Raw genomic sequence first — 17,132 nt, 5'->3', positions numbered from 1 at the left:
TGAAACATTTCTCTCTGAACTATCACAGCAGTTTTTCTTTGTCATTGTAAAACAATTTACCTATCTTTTTGATATTTTACTGATTCCACACTCCAGTTAATTGTAACATTTGGACTAAGTTAATTTTAAATCGACTTATGTGTGCATATTTTTGATATAAAAATATTTTGAGAAACACTTGAAATGCAGTGCCATTTTAAGACAGCCTGTCCCTCTAAAGGGATGGTGAACTTGGGCTCCATTAAATTTGATTCAAAGCTACAAACTGAATGCCACAAGGGCATTGCGATATACTGACATCACTCTGCAGGTCCTCGCAGAGGAGGTGCCACTCACCAAGTTCAGGCAATCTATTTTCACAGGTCAAAAGCCATCTGAGAATAGAAGTATTTCTTGGCATTCCAACTATATCACCGTTCCTTCATCATTGCTGGGCTGAAATATTGCAACTCCGTACCTAATAGTTATATGGGAGTATGTTCACCACGCAGACTGCAGCATTTCAATAAGATGTCCCAGCGCTACCTTCTCCAGGGCAATTAGGGATGAGCAATAAATACTGGCTTTGTCAGCGACGCCACATCCCATGAATGAATATTTTAAAAAAAACTATTCCCCTGCCAAAAGTGGTTCCAATTATTGAGGATTTTTGTCAAAATGAACCTGAGAATGAAAGGGAATAAGCAAGGAGTGGGTCCTGCATCTTGGATACCATGAGGGTTGACTTTTCACCATCCACATGTGCCCCAGTCTTGCCAGTCCTCTCCCAGGATCTGCTCAACCTGATTGCTGAAGTCAGTGGTTTCGACCCTTTGGTTGGGTGACAATGACGGGAAAGGGGTAGATCTTATTTACCCTGTCCTTGGACCTCGTTCCTGGGGATTCGGTATCTTGGCTGATGACTCGACCATCAGAATACATTGCCCAGGGAGGGAGGGGCTGCTATCGCAATCCCTTCATCCCACCGCCTGTCCCGATTCAGCACCATTAAAGTGACTGACTGGGAAGCCCTTGACCTGGGATCCTGGGGATTGGGGTGGAATTAGCTTGGATGATGTGGAATCTATATGGGTAGAGCTGCAGAACACCAAAGGGCAAAAAACTTTAGTGGGAGTTGTGTGCAGACCTCCAAACAGTGGTAGTAATGTTGGGGAGGGCATCAAACAGGAAATTAGGAGTGCATGCAATAAAGGTGCAGCAGTTATAATGGGTGACTTTAATATGCACATAGATTGGGTTAACCAAACTGGAAGCAATACAGTGGAGGAGGATTTCCTGGAGTGCATAAGGGATGGTTTTCTAGACCAATATGTCGAGGAACCAACTAGGGGGGAGGCCATCTTAGACTGGGTGTTGTGTAATAAGAGAGGATTAATTAGCAATCTCGTTGTGCGAGGCCCCTTGGGGAAGACTGACCATAATATGGTGGAATTCTGCATTAGGATGGAGAATGAAACAGTTAATTCAGAGACCATGGTCCAGAACTTAAAGGCGGCTAACTTTGAAGGTATGAGGCGTGAATTGGCTAAGATAGATTGGCGAATGATACTTGGGGGGTTGACTGTGGATGGGCAATGGCAGACATTTAGAGACCGCATGGATGAACTACAACAATTGTACATTCCTGTCTGGCGTAAAAATAAAAAAGGGAAGGTGGCTCAACCGTGGCTATCAAGGGAAATCAGGGATAGTATTAAAGCCAAGGAAGTGGCATACAAATTGGCCAGAAATAGCAGCGAACCCGGGGACTGGGAGAAATTTGGAACTCAGCAGAGGAGGACAAAGGGTTTGATTTTAGAGCAGGGAAAATGGAGTATGAGAAGAAGCTTGCAGGGAACATTAAGATGGATTGCAAAAGTTTCTATAGATATGTAAAGAGAAAAAGATTAGTAAAGACAAACGTAGGTCCCCTGCAGTCAGAATCAGGGGAAGTCATAAAAGGGAACAAAGAAATGGCGGACCAATTGAACAAGTATTTTGGTTCGATATTCACTAAGGAGTACACAAACAACCTTCCGGATATAAAAGGGGTCAGAGGGTCTAGGAAGGAGGAGGAACTGAGGGAAATCCTTATTAGTCGGGAAATTGATGGGATTGAAGGCCAATAAATCCCCAGGGCCTGATGGACTGCATCCCAGAGTACTTAAGGAGGTGGCCTTGGAAATAGCAGATGCATTGACAGTCATTTTCCAACATTCCATTGACTCTGGATCAGTTCCTATGGAGTGGAGGGTAGCCAATGTAACCCCACTTTTTAAAAAAGGAGGGAGAGAGAAAGAATTATAGACCGGTCAGCCTGACATCGGTAGTCGGTAAAATGATGGAATCAATAATTAAGGATGTCATAGCAGTGCATTTGGAAAGAGGTGACGTGATAGGTCCAAGTCAGCATGGATTTGTGAAAGGGAAATCATGCTTGACAAATCTTCTGGAATTTTTTGAGGATGTTTCCAGTAGAGTGGACAAGGGAGAACCAGTTGGTGGTATATTTGGACTTTCCGAAGGCTTTCGACAAGGTCCCACACAAGAGATTAATGTGCAAAGTTAAAGCACATGGGATTGGGGGTAGTGTGCTGACATGGATTGAGAACTGGTTGTCAGACAGGAAGCAAAGAGGAGGAGTAAATGGGGACTTTTCAGAATGGCAGGCAGTGACTAGTGGGGTGCCGCAAGGTTCTGTGCTGGGGCCCCAGCTGTTTACACTGTACATTAATGATTTAGACGAGGGGATTAAATGTAGTATCTCAAAATTTGCGGATGACACTAAGTTGGGTGGCAGTGTGAGCTGCAAGGAGGATGCGATGAGGCTGCAGAGCGACTTGGATAGGTTAGGTGAGTGGGCAAATGCATGGCAGATGAAGTATAATGTGGATAAATGTGAGGTTATCCACTTTGGTGGTAAAAACAGAGAGACAGACTATTATCTGAATGGTGACAGATTAGGAAAAGGGGAGGTGCAACGAGACCTGGGTGTCATGGTACATCAGTCATTGAAGGTTGACATGCAGATACAGCAGGTGGTTAAGAAAGCAAATGGCATGTTGGCCTTCATAGCGAGGGGATTTGAGTACAGGGGCAGGGAGATGTTGCTACAGTTGTACAGGGCCTTGGTGAGGCCACACCTGGAGTATTGTGTACAGTTTTGGTCTCCTAACCTGAGGAAGGACATTCTTGCTATTGAGGGAGTGCAGCGATTCCCGGGATGGCGGGACTGACCTATCAAGAAAGACTGGATCAACTGGGCTTGTATTCACTGGAGTGCAGAAGAATGAGAGGGGACCTCATAGAAACGTTTAAAATTCTGATGGGTTTAGACAGGTTAGATGCAGGAAGAATGTTCCCAGTGTTGGGGAAGTCCAGAACCAGGGGTCACAGTCTAAGGATAAGGGGTAAGCCATTTAGAACCGAGATGAGGAGAAACTTCTTCACCCAGAGAGTGGTGAACCTGTGGAATTCTCTACCACAGAAAGTTGTTGAGGCCAATTCACTAAATATATTCAAAAAGGAGTTAGATGAAGTCCTTACTACTAGGGGGATCAAGGGGTATGGTGAGAAAGCAGGAATGGGGTACTGAAGTTGCATGTTCAGCCATGAACTCATTGAATGGCAGTGCAGGCTAGAAGGGCCGAATGGCCTACTCCACCTATTTTCTATCTTCTATGAATTCAATCCGCTGTAGTGACCGGTCCTCTTGACTCAGTTTGTGAGGCGAATGAACCAAACGCATGACTGGTCCAGACGCACTTTGTACAATAGAAGAGGACAGCAAATTTGTCAAGGGTACTGGTGTCCTTCTCCAGAGGGCTGGTTGACTTCAAGATGCCCTCTTCTGAGCTGGCCCTCATTCGTGTGGGGGGATTAACAGCAGAGCCTTTGCATTAAGGACCGTTTTTACCCTGGATTTGACCAGTAAGGATGCCTGCAGAGCTTTGTGGAAGGATCTGCTTTGTTTCACCCATGGAATGTCAGATGGCTTGAAGCTTCACTCGTGATCAGGGTGCTGTCGGACACCATCCATCAGCAGTCCGAGAATAAAGCTCTGACATCAATGGGTTGACTGTGAAGTTTCACATGCTGGTCTGGAATGTCCTGCACTGGTGACCATACAGATGATCCTTCCTTGGTACAGGGTGATCATTGCCCTGCTTGCTAAAAAGGATCTATGGCACTTGGAAAAACATGTGCCCAGTCTCTCTCTCTCTCTCTCTCTCTCACTCTAGCATAGGCGGGCTACAAGACGTTTACCTGGGCCGTGCCTATCTGCCTTTGACTCAATGCTGGCCTAGGTTGACCAACCTGATGGTTCTAAACTGTCTTGAGCAGCTTCACCTACGATAACATGCGTCCAGTCCTGAACCTGATCTACCATTCCCAGAGGACTGGTCTGCTGAGTGCCTTTCTCTCCCTCGATCAGATGATGTTTGACAGGTGGGATCACGAATATCTGTTCATAACTCTGCAGGGTCTCTGGTTTGGAACATATTGTATTGCCTGGATTTGACTTGTGAAGTTATTGCATCTTTGTGTCTCACACACCTTCGCTTTGAGAAAGAAATGTGACAGCGGTACCCAAACCAAGTATTTGATCAGCACAGATCCTCTTCTGCATCTCTTGTGCAAGAGTCTGTTTGGACGACTTCTGTGTGGGCTGGGCATGGAGGTCACCCTTTCAGCTAATGCAGATGATGTGCTCCTCTTGGTAAGGAATCCCACTGACTGCCAGCAAGTGTACTTCCACTGGATTCAACTGGAATATGTGCTCTGGGGGCAGAAATTCACGTCCGCCGGAAATGGGGTGCACGTACTGTTTTTTATGTGTTCTGACCGCCGCGATGGATGCAGTGGCCTATCTTGCGAAATTCAGCTCTTTGTCATTTTTTTTCGAGTGGGGCTGAAGTCCGTCATAATGGGGGCGGGAGCGGAGTGTACGTCACTAGCGGGGCAGAAGTGGGGGCAGGACGGATTCTCCGCCGCTGTCAGAATCATCAGCGCCAGGCTGGTGAAATCATCGCGCTTGTCCATAACAACGTCTCCCCTTCAGTTAAGTTGGGGGAGGGGCACTGTGAGCTCTGTATTTTTTTTAAGTTCGATCACTAGGCCACCAGGGAGGGTTTCGGCCGGGCCAGCAGCCTGGCATCAAAGAGGGGGTGCCAGGCTACCTGTTGGTGGCCCGGCCTAACCTGGGGGCATAATTGTCGGGCCCACCTGGCAGTCGACCGACAAAAAAAGATAGGTTGGTGGCCGTCGCAGTGTGCCCTCCCCTCTAATGACAGCCACACTGCCATTTTACACATCGTGCAACGACAGAAAAAGCCGTCGGGGGCACCGGCCAGCGGCAGGTACACTCTCACGGGGCAATTTGGGAGAGAGGTGTCCCCGCCAGACAGTAAGGGGTCAGCGGTGGGAAAATGAGCAGAACGGTCCCGGACACAGCTCCAAACCTTAGCAAGGGCAATTAAAATAAATGGCAGCCCCACTGCGGAGAGTCGGCAGCCATTCCAGTAGGCCAGTGGCCATAGGAGCTCTCTGCTTTCAGTGTGAGCGCCACCTACCTGTTGTATTTGGCAGTTTTTCAGAGCCCTGATGGAGATACTGGGCTGAAGACAAAGGTCATTCTTTGCCTTGGACATTTGGTAGGAATATTCCAAATGCTTTCCTTCTGGGATAGGGAGTTGGTCATAAACCAGTTGGTACTTTGGTACCGACTGGTCACTTTGTCCTTCCTTCTGCATTTGTCACCAGAATCCAGAAGAAACTGATTTCTTGCCTGTTTATCTTTCTTGAGATTTGGTGCCCAAAACTGAACAACATGCTCAAGATTGGAGTCTGATCAACTGGAACATAGCTTGGTTACTTTAGTATTCCAAACCCCTATATGACTGTATGACACCAGGCTTTTATACAGTATCATACTGAAACATAGAGTTGAAAAGTTGGAAATTTCATGTCCAAAGAGAAAAATGTAGACCATCAGCATTGTTCCCGTTTATCTGTGTGACTGCTTGAAGCTCCCACGCAGGCTGCTTACTGGTTTCTCAATACGCGAAAGTTTGAATGGGTGCACAGCCCTGTCAAGAGGCCACGCACCAATAGAAATTACAGGGAATATTGACGATCAGCTCTTCAGTACTTCATGTTTTTGTGAATCGAGACAGTCAATGGGACAATAGCAGGCCATTGGTTATCTTGGTTCACACACAAAGAATGGCCACTTATGTGACATACTGGAACAACACTATAGCATGAATCACAAAAGAATGGGAGTATATTATGGGGGAAAAAATTGATAATCGGCCACATTTTGCACTGGTAATGACGGCAAAACTGTCGCCGTTTGCCATCATTACCCCTCTGAAACTGACCGTAACTTCAGGATTTAGCGCATGCGCAGATAAACGCAGAAATCCTGAGGTTATGTTCAGTCATTCCCTGCTCTGCCATAGGCTGCGCCGTGGAACTCCCCATAGCTGACAATGAAATCACTTGAACTTCAGCTTTGCTGCTCTAATCACTGCTCAACAACCCATAAAAAGTTAAACCTTGTTGGAATAGGTGTAACTGGGGTTTTAACGGCGTATTGACTGCTGAACAACTGTGCTGGCCCTAAAAATCTAACTATATTTCAAATGTCAAATTTCTCTTACGTTAAAAATTACTCGCTTTTTTTTTAGATAATGTTTTAATTTTTTTTAATTTGTTTGATATATCAGCTTCTACCTTAACCCTATGTATATGTCCCAATCTTTCTTTCACTTTCTGCAAAAATTTAAAAAATGTCAAATGATAAGCAGTGCTTTTTATTTCTTGGTTTGATAACAGTGAGACTTCTTCAATGTGTTTGGCTGCTTAGACAGCTTGTTGACAATACAGCTATCTACTTTTCACAGCGCTACAATCAAATTAATGTCGAGAAAACAAAAGTTTTTGTTACAGAGATTGCAAAATCTTTATGGGCTGCAAGTCAGTGGTAATCGCCATAATTTCGCCGCTGACCGCAAATTCCAGGCCATCGAGCTTTGACCTATTTAGGGTAATAGATTTGCCTTTTGTTCGTAATTAATAACCAGGTCTATATTTTTATCTTTTGGGGGAGGAAAAGGGAAATAATTCTCTTCGTCAAATAGTCTATGAGAGTAATTTTGATGTGATCATTTCATACCCCCACTTTTGCAATCGAAAAATGGCCATTTTAGAGTGCACATGTAATGCTTCTTTCGAATTCCTTGAGCAGTTAATCAGTAGAAATGATTTTTTTAAATTCATCAAGCAGTGCTTATAGTCCAAATTGAAAAGCCCACTTTGCTGAAAGGACATGGAAATCTTAATAAATCATGACCTGGAGAAACCAAACCTTTTTGGTTTGACCATTTTGCAGAGTTGGAATGAATTCTGGAACTTCAAAACAGGCAAGGTGGGAATATTGCTCTAAAGTAGCAACAAAGGAGGGATATAGTGATGAGAAATGTAAAAGTGCTTTACTATCTCAAAAAAATGAATAAATATCAATGTGCGAATTCACACTACTGTAATGTTTAAAATTAACATTGCATAATTGGAGAGCAGCCAGCAGAACATGTGATGGAACATCTGGGAGATGCTATTAACTTCAGCCAGATAAGAAACTGTACAATGAATGGGGAGAAAGGTCTGATGAGATTGGACATCTGGTATGCCCCATATTAATCACATCCTTACACACTGAGCACAGGTGCTTAATAGTTCATGTAACAATATAATAATTGTGTATTCATAATATCTCATCTTCTTTGTTCAGTGTGAGGGAAACCTGCAACACATTCAGGGAGGAGTCAATGGAGCAGCAATTATCACCATTATCAGCATATCTCAGATGCAGACATTTTGTGACAAATGTATAGTTATTTGGATGAGGAAGTATATGGTGAAGCACAGGACGTTGGTGCTGTAGCACTAGCAGAGTAGCAGGCATTGAAGGGAAGCAATAAGATACTTGACATCCTGCCTGCCCCTCGTGAATTATCTCCCGACACAGAACTTAGTGGGCCTACATTTTAGTGGAGATTATTAGAACACATGGACTGTATTGAGCAGTTATTGGCCTCCATACACATGGCAGTAGAATCTGTTACTGATGGATTGAATCTCGCTATTGGAGCCAGCTTCAATCTAATTGGAGAATATATGCAGACAGCCATGAGGGAGGGTTTCAGATTAAGTCGGTTCAGATTAAGTCTTTAATGATCACGGTTCCACATTTTGAGATCAGTAACCTTGGTAAGGAGTTGACTCCCAGCACTAAAACAGGGTGTGGAAAAGCATAGAAGCAGTGGCTGCCTTCATGTAGCACTATGCAAGTGATCCAAGCAATAACACCACCTGGTGACGAGAGTATCTCCAGTACTCTGACCAGGAGTCCATTCCATGTAATGATCACTCTGTGAGGGAAAAGCTTCCTGAGATCCCTCTTAAATTTGACTTTTACTGTGACTCCTTGTCTTATTCTCATAGTCTAATTTAAAATATATTTTCAGATTTACTTCTCCAAACCTTTTACAATTTTATGTATCTCTAAGATCATTTTCTCAGATGTCTCCTTTCAAAGCTGAAAAGCCCAAGTTTCACCAGTCTTTCCTCAAAATTCTGACCTCTAATACTAGAGATCAGCTTTGTTGCTCTCTGCACTGCTTCCAATGCTTCAGTGTCTCCTTTGTGTTCCAGTAATTCTACTGGAGAAAAATTAATTATGCCAGTGCAGCATTTCCTGAAAGGCAATGACTCAAGATGATTTAAGACAAATTATCAATATTTCATAGAATAGCATAGAAGTGAGATTAATAACCTTCATAACCTTTAAAAGTCGCACAGACACATCTCGCATAATTAATGCTAAAAATGAGGTAGTTAATATTGTGTATGAAATATTCCTTTCCCAGTTACCAAATCTTTTGGTATATTGGTAAAGGTATATTTCATACATAACCTTTTGGTAACCCTGATTTATTTTCATGCTTTTTAAAAAGTGTAAAATATTTTTGCCTTCTCATTAATACAGCAATTTAAAGAACAAATCACATATAATGGGCTCTTCTACATTAACTTTTGACATGTAATTATGGAATTAATAGACCTCCCTAATTGGAGTATTTATAACTTTTCATAAATAATTTTGTCATTTGTTACTTCACAATGTCGCACATGTGAAATCATTACTGATATGGTAACATGCCAATTGCTCTATGAAGATGGATTTCCATTGTTCAATTAGAAAATGTACCAATATCAAATATCATGTCATGATTGCTGTTACATTAAGCATTCAGGAATCTGAAAAAACTAAATTCCCTTTTTTTTTTCTTGATCCAGTTCATATTTAACCTTTATATTATTGAGTCAAAAATACTTTGAACTATTTGTTGGGTGAAATATTTCCTGAATGTGTTGTGTATAACAATCATAAACATATTTCTACAGAGCAGAGGAAATCTGCCTCCTCTACTAGTGTCTGTTGATGAGTAATTAAGAGGAATACTATCCGTTATATACCAACTGCATAGAGGAAAATTAATGGTGCCTTTGGAAATTCCAAAATGGGAAAAAAATGGTTTATCTTGATTTTACTTTCAAGAAATACATTTCTTAAATATGTCATGTGCATTTTATTCCAAATATACTTGTTTCACTAGATCTTAAATTGGAGAAATTCATAACAATCCTGATATTGCACTAAGTTGCTGGCCTTTACAGGTGTTTTGTGTATAATTTAGAAGTAAAATTAGTTGAGCCATTTTCATGTGAGAAAATAGTTCCAAAATAATCCATAAAGATGAGAACTGTAACAAAATACCTCTTGACTTTGTGAAAACTGTTGATTTACTTTTCTTTGAAAACAGTTTTCTTAAGACCTAACTGAAATAAACTCAGTTTATCAGATACATAAGCAGTCACAAATCCTCTTCTAAAATTACCTTTTGAGAACTGTCTCAAAATTTTATGTTTGTGATTTTTTTTGCATTATTGGTGTCTAATTATGCCTGTTGTATAATTCAGTAACTGCACTTTCACATCTTTGATCAAAGAGAATTTAATCAAAACTATAGTCTATTATAGTTTGTGTTGATTCCAGAGTATTTCCTGTGGTAAACAAAGGCATAACAAAAAGGCATTCAAATAATGTATGATGTTGAATGTGGCCATCCTAAACATTTAGTTGGAATATGTTTCTTCCTCATCATAGTATTACGGGACTTTGAACATAACAAGAATGGTTCAAACAGAGTGCCTTAGTTATAATTGTTCCGTTACTCATTGGGGCATTCCATTTCTGGTCGCTATGATCATCTACAATAAAAAGCTGATACTCAATGGTCTTATTCACAAACACAATTTTTGGATGAATAGTCATGTTGCTTTTCAGTTCTAATTTTCTTTTAATGTCATTCTGACATTCTTTAAGTTTTAATCATATATTCCTAATGAGCAATAAAGCATGTCATTTAAAGCCATGTATTTTGATAATTTTCTGCATGCATGATCAGTAAAGTTTTCTGTTAAAACCTTTCACAGTTTAATTCAATGGAATAACTTAAAAACAAGATTACTTGATAACCTTCATGACCTTTGAAAGGAACACGCAAGTTGAAGATCCTGTAAATGCTGATAAATGTATATATCTAATTTAGTTGAATTACAAAACTGGTTGAACAATTAAGAAAAGTCTGGCATAACCTGCATTTAAAACAAAGTGAAGCTGTTAAGTTGTCAAATAGTTGATAAATCTAAAACAATTGTGTCTTTTCCTCTTCATTGTTCCAGCATACGGATTTGTGTCAGTATATGGATAAACACCCAGGCGGGCTTCTTCCAGACAATGTGAAGGTAAGAATTGTAACTTATTAATTATAGGACTGGTACCATCAACACTTATTTTCTGTTTAATTTTTTCCAATGTTCTTTTGTTCTTGCTGAGGTATGGTTCCATAGGTACTACTCGCACTCCAGGAACATGAGTCATTAGTCATGAATATGTTCTGGCAATGAGCGTTGGCAGGCCACAGTCAAGCCAGATCTGTCTGTTCTCAACATCCACATGTGCACTTTGAACTGGAGTTGATGTATAGTGATTGGGATTGAGAATCCAGGCTGTTTTTTTTTTGTTTGTTTGTTTTCCACAATCTTGGGGTACTGAAGCCTATTGTGTCCCCATCACAATCTGAGTGAGATCACTTAATGCAGCACATACTGGAGTTGGAACTGGTACTTTGGGTCAGTTATTCACTTGGTAAAGTTCCTGAGCCATTGAGGAGCCTTAACGGTTCCTTAAAGGAAGCTGTAGATCCTGTTGAAAGCTAAATATGTTTACGACTTCTGCTAAATAATTCATGACAGCATTATCTAAACCCGACGGTGCATTTTTATTTTTGCCTTTGTTATTGCAGTTCAGTGAGGGGTGAATAACAGGAGCTGAGTTAATGGGATAGTGGTACGATGTCATAGTGACATTTGTCAGTTTGTTAATAATTATTACATTTAGATTGATTCTTTGTATGCAACTGTAAAGAACAGCACAGTTCCAGAATATTTGAAGAAAATACCACTCTGGGAGACCATTTTTTACAGTTCATTCTAATTAGTAAAGTTACTATGGTCATGATTGTTAAAACTGTCAGCCAGAGGGATACTAATTATTCTATCGTTAATGCCTCTAAAATTACATGGTTGCATGGGACAGAGTAGGCTAAATGAGGTTGTGGTTACAATTGATTCTGTGTTGTGGAAAGTAAGTATTTTTGTAGCATCTCAAAGATCTAGGATGGGGAGGGAGAGAAATATGATAAAAGAAATCATTCCAGTGACTTCTTGTCCATTATTGGGTTCATTCCCTACTCAAAAGATGAAACTGTACAGTTTAAACTTGTTACCTCCAGCAAGCACCAATTGTGCAGAACCTGAAAACAAAATGGTCTTTTGTAATTGTTTTGGTTTCCATGGGAAAACTCCTAGACCAATTATGAGTCGGCTTATTCTGTATTTGTCTGCTAAAGATAGTATATGCCCCTGAGGGAAGCGGAGGGTCGGGATTGCTAATAGAAGAACTGCCAGAGATTCATATAGTGGTGACTAGAGCCAAGTTGTCTGTGACTGTCAAATGGACAAATGTAGCCTTAGAATGCAGCAGCTGGGGATAAAAAATAAAGTTCTTACTGCTGAATGATCCATCCTATTTCATTGCGTAAAGCCAAAATGTGAGTTCAAAATATTTAAATGAAGCTTGCAATGCACCCATGTTTGTCATTCTACATATGTGTAGGACATTTTACAATAATTATTGCAAGAACAATTAGAATTGATATGGTTTGGACTTTTCCCAATAACTTTTTCTCATGAAAACAGCCTGCTGAGCAGACTGATTTCCCCTACAATCTGAGAGCGAAAGCATAGTGTTGCAGCACAGATAGGCACTGTTCAATCGGAAAACTGTTTACAGAAATAGAAAAAAAAGGTTGAGAATAATGACTTGAAGAATATTCATTGTTGGTGGTCTTATTGGGAAGTCCCAGGTGATGGGAATGTTAATGTTTTTGGCATGTGCAAATGAATGTGTGTGTAATGGGTGGATATACGTAGTTATTGAAGGGAGACGTGTTAACATCAAGCCTCGGAATGTTTTAAGTTCCATCTTCAGCTGTAAGCCAGCCTCCTGCTACATTGGTTTTGAGTAAAGTAATGTATGTCATCCATTCAATAGCTACCCATTATCACCCATTACCTATGCTGAAGAGTACATTATATATTGGTAACAGCAAGGGATTGAGGAGCAGGGCTGGCTCAGGGAACAGTGACTGATGAGTAGGGATGTGCTGGCAATTTTAAGTAATTGTTTTTAATTTGCCGCTGGGAGCATGGCTAAGAAGTTATTTTTATTATTGGGAGTGGGTTGTGTATGAGGAGCAACACTGAGCTAGGAGACTTCTGATACCTATGCTTATTCCCTGCTAATATCACCCTCGTCTACATAATATGGGATTTTCCCCTACGTAGTCCCCCATGATAGTTGCCTCCAGCTCTGTTGCTAGTTTGATCATGCAGTATCATCTCTACTTCTCATTGCAACACTTCCCCTCTGCCCCCTTACACCTTTGCCAAAATACTGATCATTTTCACTTTGCAACATCCACCTCCACTTCACTCCTTAAAATGTTTCCCTGCCCGCTCCCCATAACCCTTCACTCCCTTATCGTTCAAAACTCTCTCTATCTCCACCTTAAATATATTCAATGACCCAGCCTCCACAGCTCTCTGGGGCAGAGAATTCCACAGATTTACGACCCTCTGAGAGAAGAAATTGCTCCTCATCTCCGTTCTAAATGGGTGACCCCTTATTCTGAAACTATGCCCCCTAGTTCCAGATTCCCCCATGAGTGGAAGCATCCTCTCTGCATCCACCTTGTCGAGCCCCCTCAGTATCTTATATGTTTCAATAAGATCACCTCTCATTCTTTTAAACTCCAGTGAGTGTAGGCCCAACCTGCTCAACCTTTCTTCATAAGTCAACCCCTTCATCTCATTAACCTAGTGAACCTTCCCTGAACTACCTCCAATGTAAGTATATCCTTCCTTAAATAAGCAGTCCAAAACTGTACGCAATACTCTAGGGGGCTGAAATTGATGAAAAGCTAAGTTCTGCCCGTTTTTCGGCAGTACCCGGGCGGTGCTTGCTTTGTTATTACTGCCCGGTACCGCTGGGGCTGAGTGGGCAGGAGATTGATCCCGCTTTTTTCGGTGGTAGTGGGAGCGGAACGGAGTGCAGTGGGTGGAGGAGGCCTTCCAACTCCGGAATCATCGGCTCCATAATTGTGCACACGCGGCTATCAAGCTCCGCCCCCCGAGATGCACCGAGAGGCCAGGGACTGTTGACCTGAGATCGCTGCCGGGGGGGGGGGGGGGGGGTGAGATCGCTGTGGGGGGGATGTGAGTGAGACTGGGGGGGTGAGAGAGACTAAACATTTTTATTATAGTTCATTAATAAAGGAGTAAATAAGGCTTTATTAGACCACTTAAAAAATAAGATCACTCTAGTGAACACACACACAATTTCCAGACTCAGTGGTTATATTGCTATTCAAACTGCATTATTGGCTAACACTAGAAAATACTAGAAAACCAATCCATTTAAAAAAAAAATACATCAAACTGTGGAGAACTATAAAGATCTGTGTAATATCAAACATGCCACATTTCTGTGAAACAATTCTACCTGTCAGTTCTGTGTCCATACCGCCCACTTAAGATCCACTTAAAAGCATCTTCTCCAGGACAGTATGCAGTTCCGGTGGTATATCAGCGGTATGTCATGAAACTTGCACTTTTGGGCAGTATGTGGATGGTTCTACATAGGCGGACAGTGTGCATACCGCCTGGTGTTATCACTCATGAATCTTCCGCCGAGCGGTATGTCGGCGGTAAGTACCTGTTTTTTGACGAAACTTGTATTTTTCGTCAGTAAGTGGGCGGTATGTCAATAAATTTCGGGCCTCAGGTGTGATCTCACCAATACCCTGTACAGTTGTAGCAGGACTTCCCTGCTTTTATACTCCATTCCCCTTGCAATAAAGGCCAACATTCCATTTGCCTTCCTCATTATTTGCTGTACCTGCATACTAACTTTTTGTGTTTCATGCACAAGGAACCCCCAGATCCCTCTATTGCAGCATTTTGTAATATCCATTTAAATAATAATTTGCTTTTTTATTTTTCCTGCCAAAGTGGATAACCTCACTTAGCCACATTATACTCCATCTGCCAAATGTTTGCCCACTCTCTTAGCCTGTCTATATCCCTTTGCAGGTTGTTTGTGTCCTCCTCACAACTTGCTTTCCCAAGCATTTTTGTATCATCAGAAAACTTGGCTACATTACACTCGGTCCCTTCATCCAAGTCATCAATATAGATTGTCGAGACCCCAGCACAGATCCCTGTGACAGCCCACTAGCTACCGTTTGCCAACCGGAAAATAACCCATTTATCCCGACACTCTATTTTCTGTTAGTTAGCCATCCTCTATCCATGCTAAAATGTTACCCCCAACCCTGTGAGCTCCTATCTTGTGCAGTAACCTTTTATGTAACACCTTATTGAATACCTTCTGGAAATCCAAATACACCACATCCACTGGTTCTCCCTTATTCATCCTGCTCATTACATCATCGAAGAACTCTAGCACATTTGTCAAACGTGATTTCCCTTTCATAAAACCATGCTGATTCTGCTTGACTGCAGTACGATTTTCCAAATGTCCTGCTGCTGCCTCTTTAATAATGGACTCCAGCATTTTCCCAACTACAGATATTAGGCTAACTAGTCTGTAGTTTCTGTCTCCCTCCTTTTTTTAAATAGGGGCATTACATTTGCAGTTTTCCAATCAGCTGGGACCTCTCCAGAATCCAGGGAATTTTGATAGATTGCAACCAAAGCATCCACTATCTCTTCAGCCACTTCTTTTAAGACCCTAGGATGCAGGCCATCAGGTCCAGGGGACTTGTCCATCTTTAGCCCCATTATTTTACCGAGTACTTTTTCTTTAGTGATAGTGATTGTTTTAAGTTTTCCCCTCCCAATAGCCCCTTGAATATCTATTATTGGGATGTTTTTCGTGTCTTCTACGATGAAGACCAATACAAAATATTTGTTCAAAGTCTCTGCCATTTCCCTGTTCCCCATTATTAGTTCCCCAGGCTCATCCTCTTTGGGTCCAACGTTTACTTTAGCTACCCTCTTCCTTTTTATATACCTGTAGAAGCTCTTACTCTGTTTCTATGGGCCCAAGTTTCCACATGATTTGCGCCTGATTTTTAGGAGCAACTGGTGGAGAACGGACTATCTTAGAAATTGCAATTCTCCACATTTTTTTTTTCGTTTCCACAGTGAAAATGTACTCCAAACTAAAGTAGAATGGAGCAAGTGAAGATTTTTGTAGAACTGAAAAAACCTGTTCTACACATTAAAAAATCAAGCGCAGGTTACAAATTAGGCGTCCAGAACGAGGTGGGGGGGGGGGGGGGGAGGAGGGGGGAAGGGAACTCATTAAATTCTACAATAAATCCTTATTTATACTTCTACAAATATTATACAAATAAATCCAACCTGAATAAACATTTATAAGCAAAGAAAAGATTAAATAAACCATCTTCCTACCTGTGTGAAAGTGCTTCAGGCAGGGAGAATTCTGCAGTCAGCCTGAGGCCCCCGTTCTTCCCGTGGGGGGGGGGAGGCGCCCATTCTGCCCGCCGGGGGGGGGGGGGGGGGGGAAGGGGAAGAGGCGCCCGTTCTGCCCGAGGAGGCGCCCGTTCTTCCCGCGGGGGGGGGGGGGCCTGTAGGAGGCGCCCGTTCTTCCCACGGGGGAGGGGGTAGGAGGCGCCCGTTTTTCCTGCGGGTGGGGGGGAGGCGCCCGTTCTTTCTCGCGGGGGGGTAGGAGGCGCCCGTTCTTCCCGCTTGGGGGAGGCGCCCGTTCTTCCCGCGGGTGGGAGGGAGGCGCCCGTTCTTTCTCGGGGGGGGGGGGGGGGGAGGGAGAGGCGCCCGTTCTGCCCGTGGGGGCAGGGGAGAGGCGGTGCCCTCTCTTTCCCGCGGGGGGGGGGGCCTGTTCTGCCCGCGGATGGTGGCGGGGGGAGGGGAGAGGAGAGGAGGCGCCCGTTCTTTCCCGCGGGGGGGAGGGGAGGCACCCGTTCTTCCCGCGGGGGGGGGGTAGGAGGCGCCCATTCTTCCCGCGGGGGGGGGGGGGGCGCCCGTTCTTCCCGCGGGGTGGGGGGGGAGGGGAAGGAGACAGTGAGGAGGCTGCAAGTGCTGATGGCAATGTGCTTTTATTAAAAAAAATTTCAAAAATTAAACCGCTACAAAGAACTACAAAAATGGCCGAGTGCCAATGTTTTTTTCACACTGAGCATGCGCGAACGCTCCAACGCGCATGCGCAACGTTGCCGGCAGGATAAAAACGAATTTAAATAGTACCCGCTCCCTCCCACTTACAAAATCGGCGCGAGTGTAGGCTCCGCCCCCCTGGGCGCCGCGCTAGGCAGACAAGGAGCTGCAGGGCGCTCCAGAATCGCGATTTTTGTTTTCGGCGTGAAAAACGGGCGCCCAGCTCGGAGGGGCGCTCTTTT

At 43.0% G+C, this 17,132-nt stretch overlaps 1 protein-coding gene across 2 annotated transcripts in view; it reads left to right on the top strand.

The window, feature by feature from the left end:
- cdk14 (cyclin dependent kinase 14) overlaps positions 1–17,132 on the top strand; it is an 860,906-nt gene that overhangs the window by 372,374 nt on the left and 471,400 nt on the right. For both annotated transcript variants that reach the window (XM_070881317.1, XM_070881319.1), the window contains one exon: positions 10,792–10,854. In XM_070881317.1, coding sequence (XP_070737418.1) covers positions 10,792–10,854 — 63 coding nt within the window. The remainder of the gene's footprint in view (positions 1–10,791; positions 10,855–17,132) is intronic.

This window comes from Pristiophorus japonicus, chromosome 5 (genome assembly GCF_044704955.1).
Source record: "Pristiophorus japonicus isolate sPriJap1 chromosome 5, sPriJap1.hap1, whole genome shotgun sequence".
Taxonomy (NCBI): domain Eukaryota; kingdom Metazoa; phylum Chordata; class Chondrichthyes; family Pristiophoridae; genus Pristiophorus; species Pristiophorus japonicus.
This window is presented reverse-complemented; position numbering and strand designations above follow the sequence as displayed.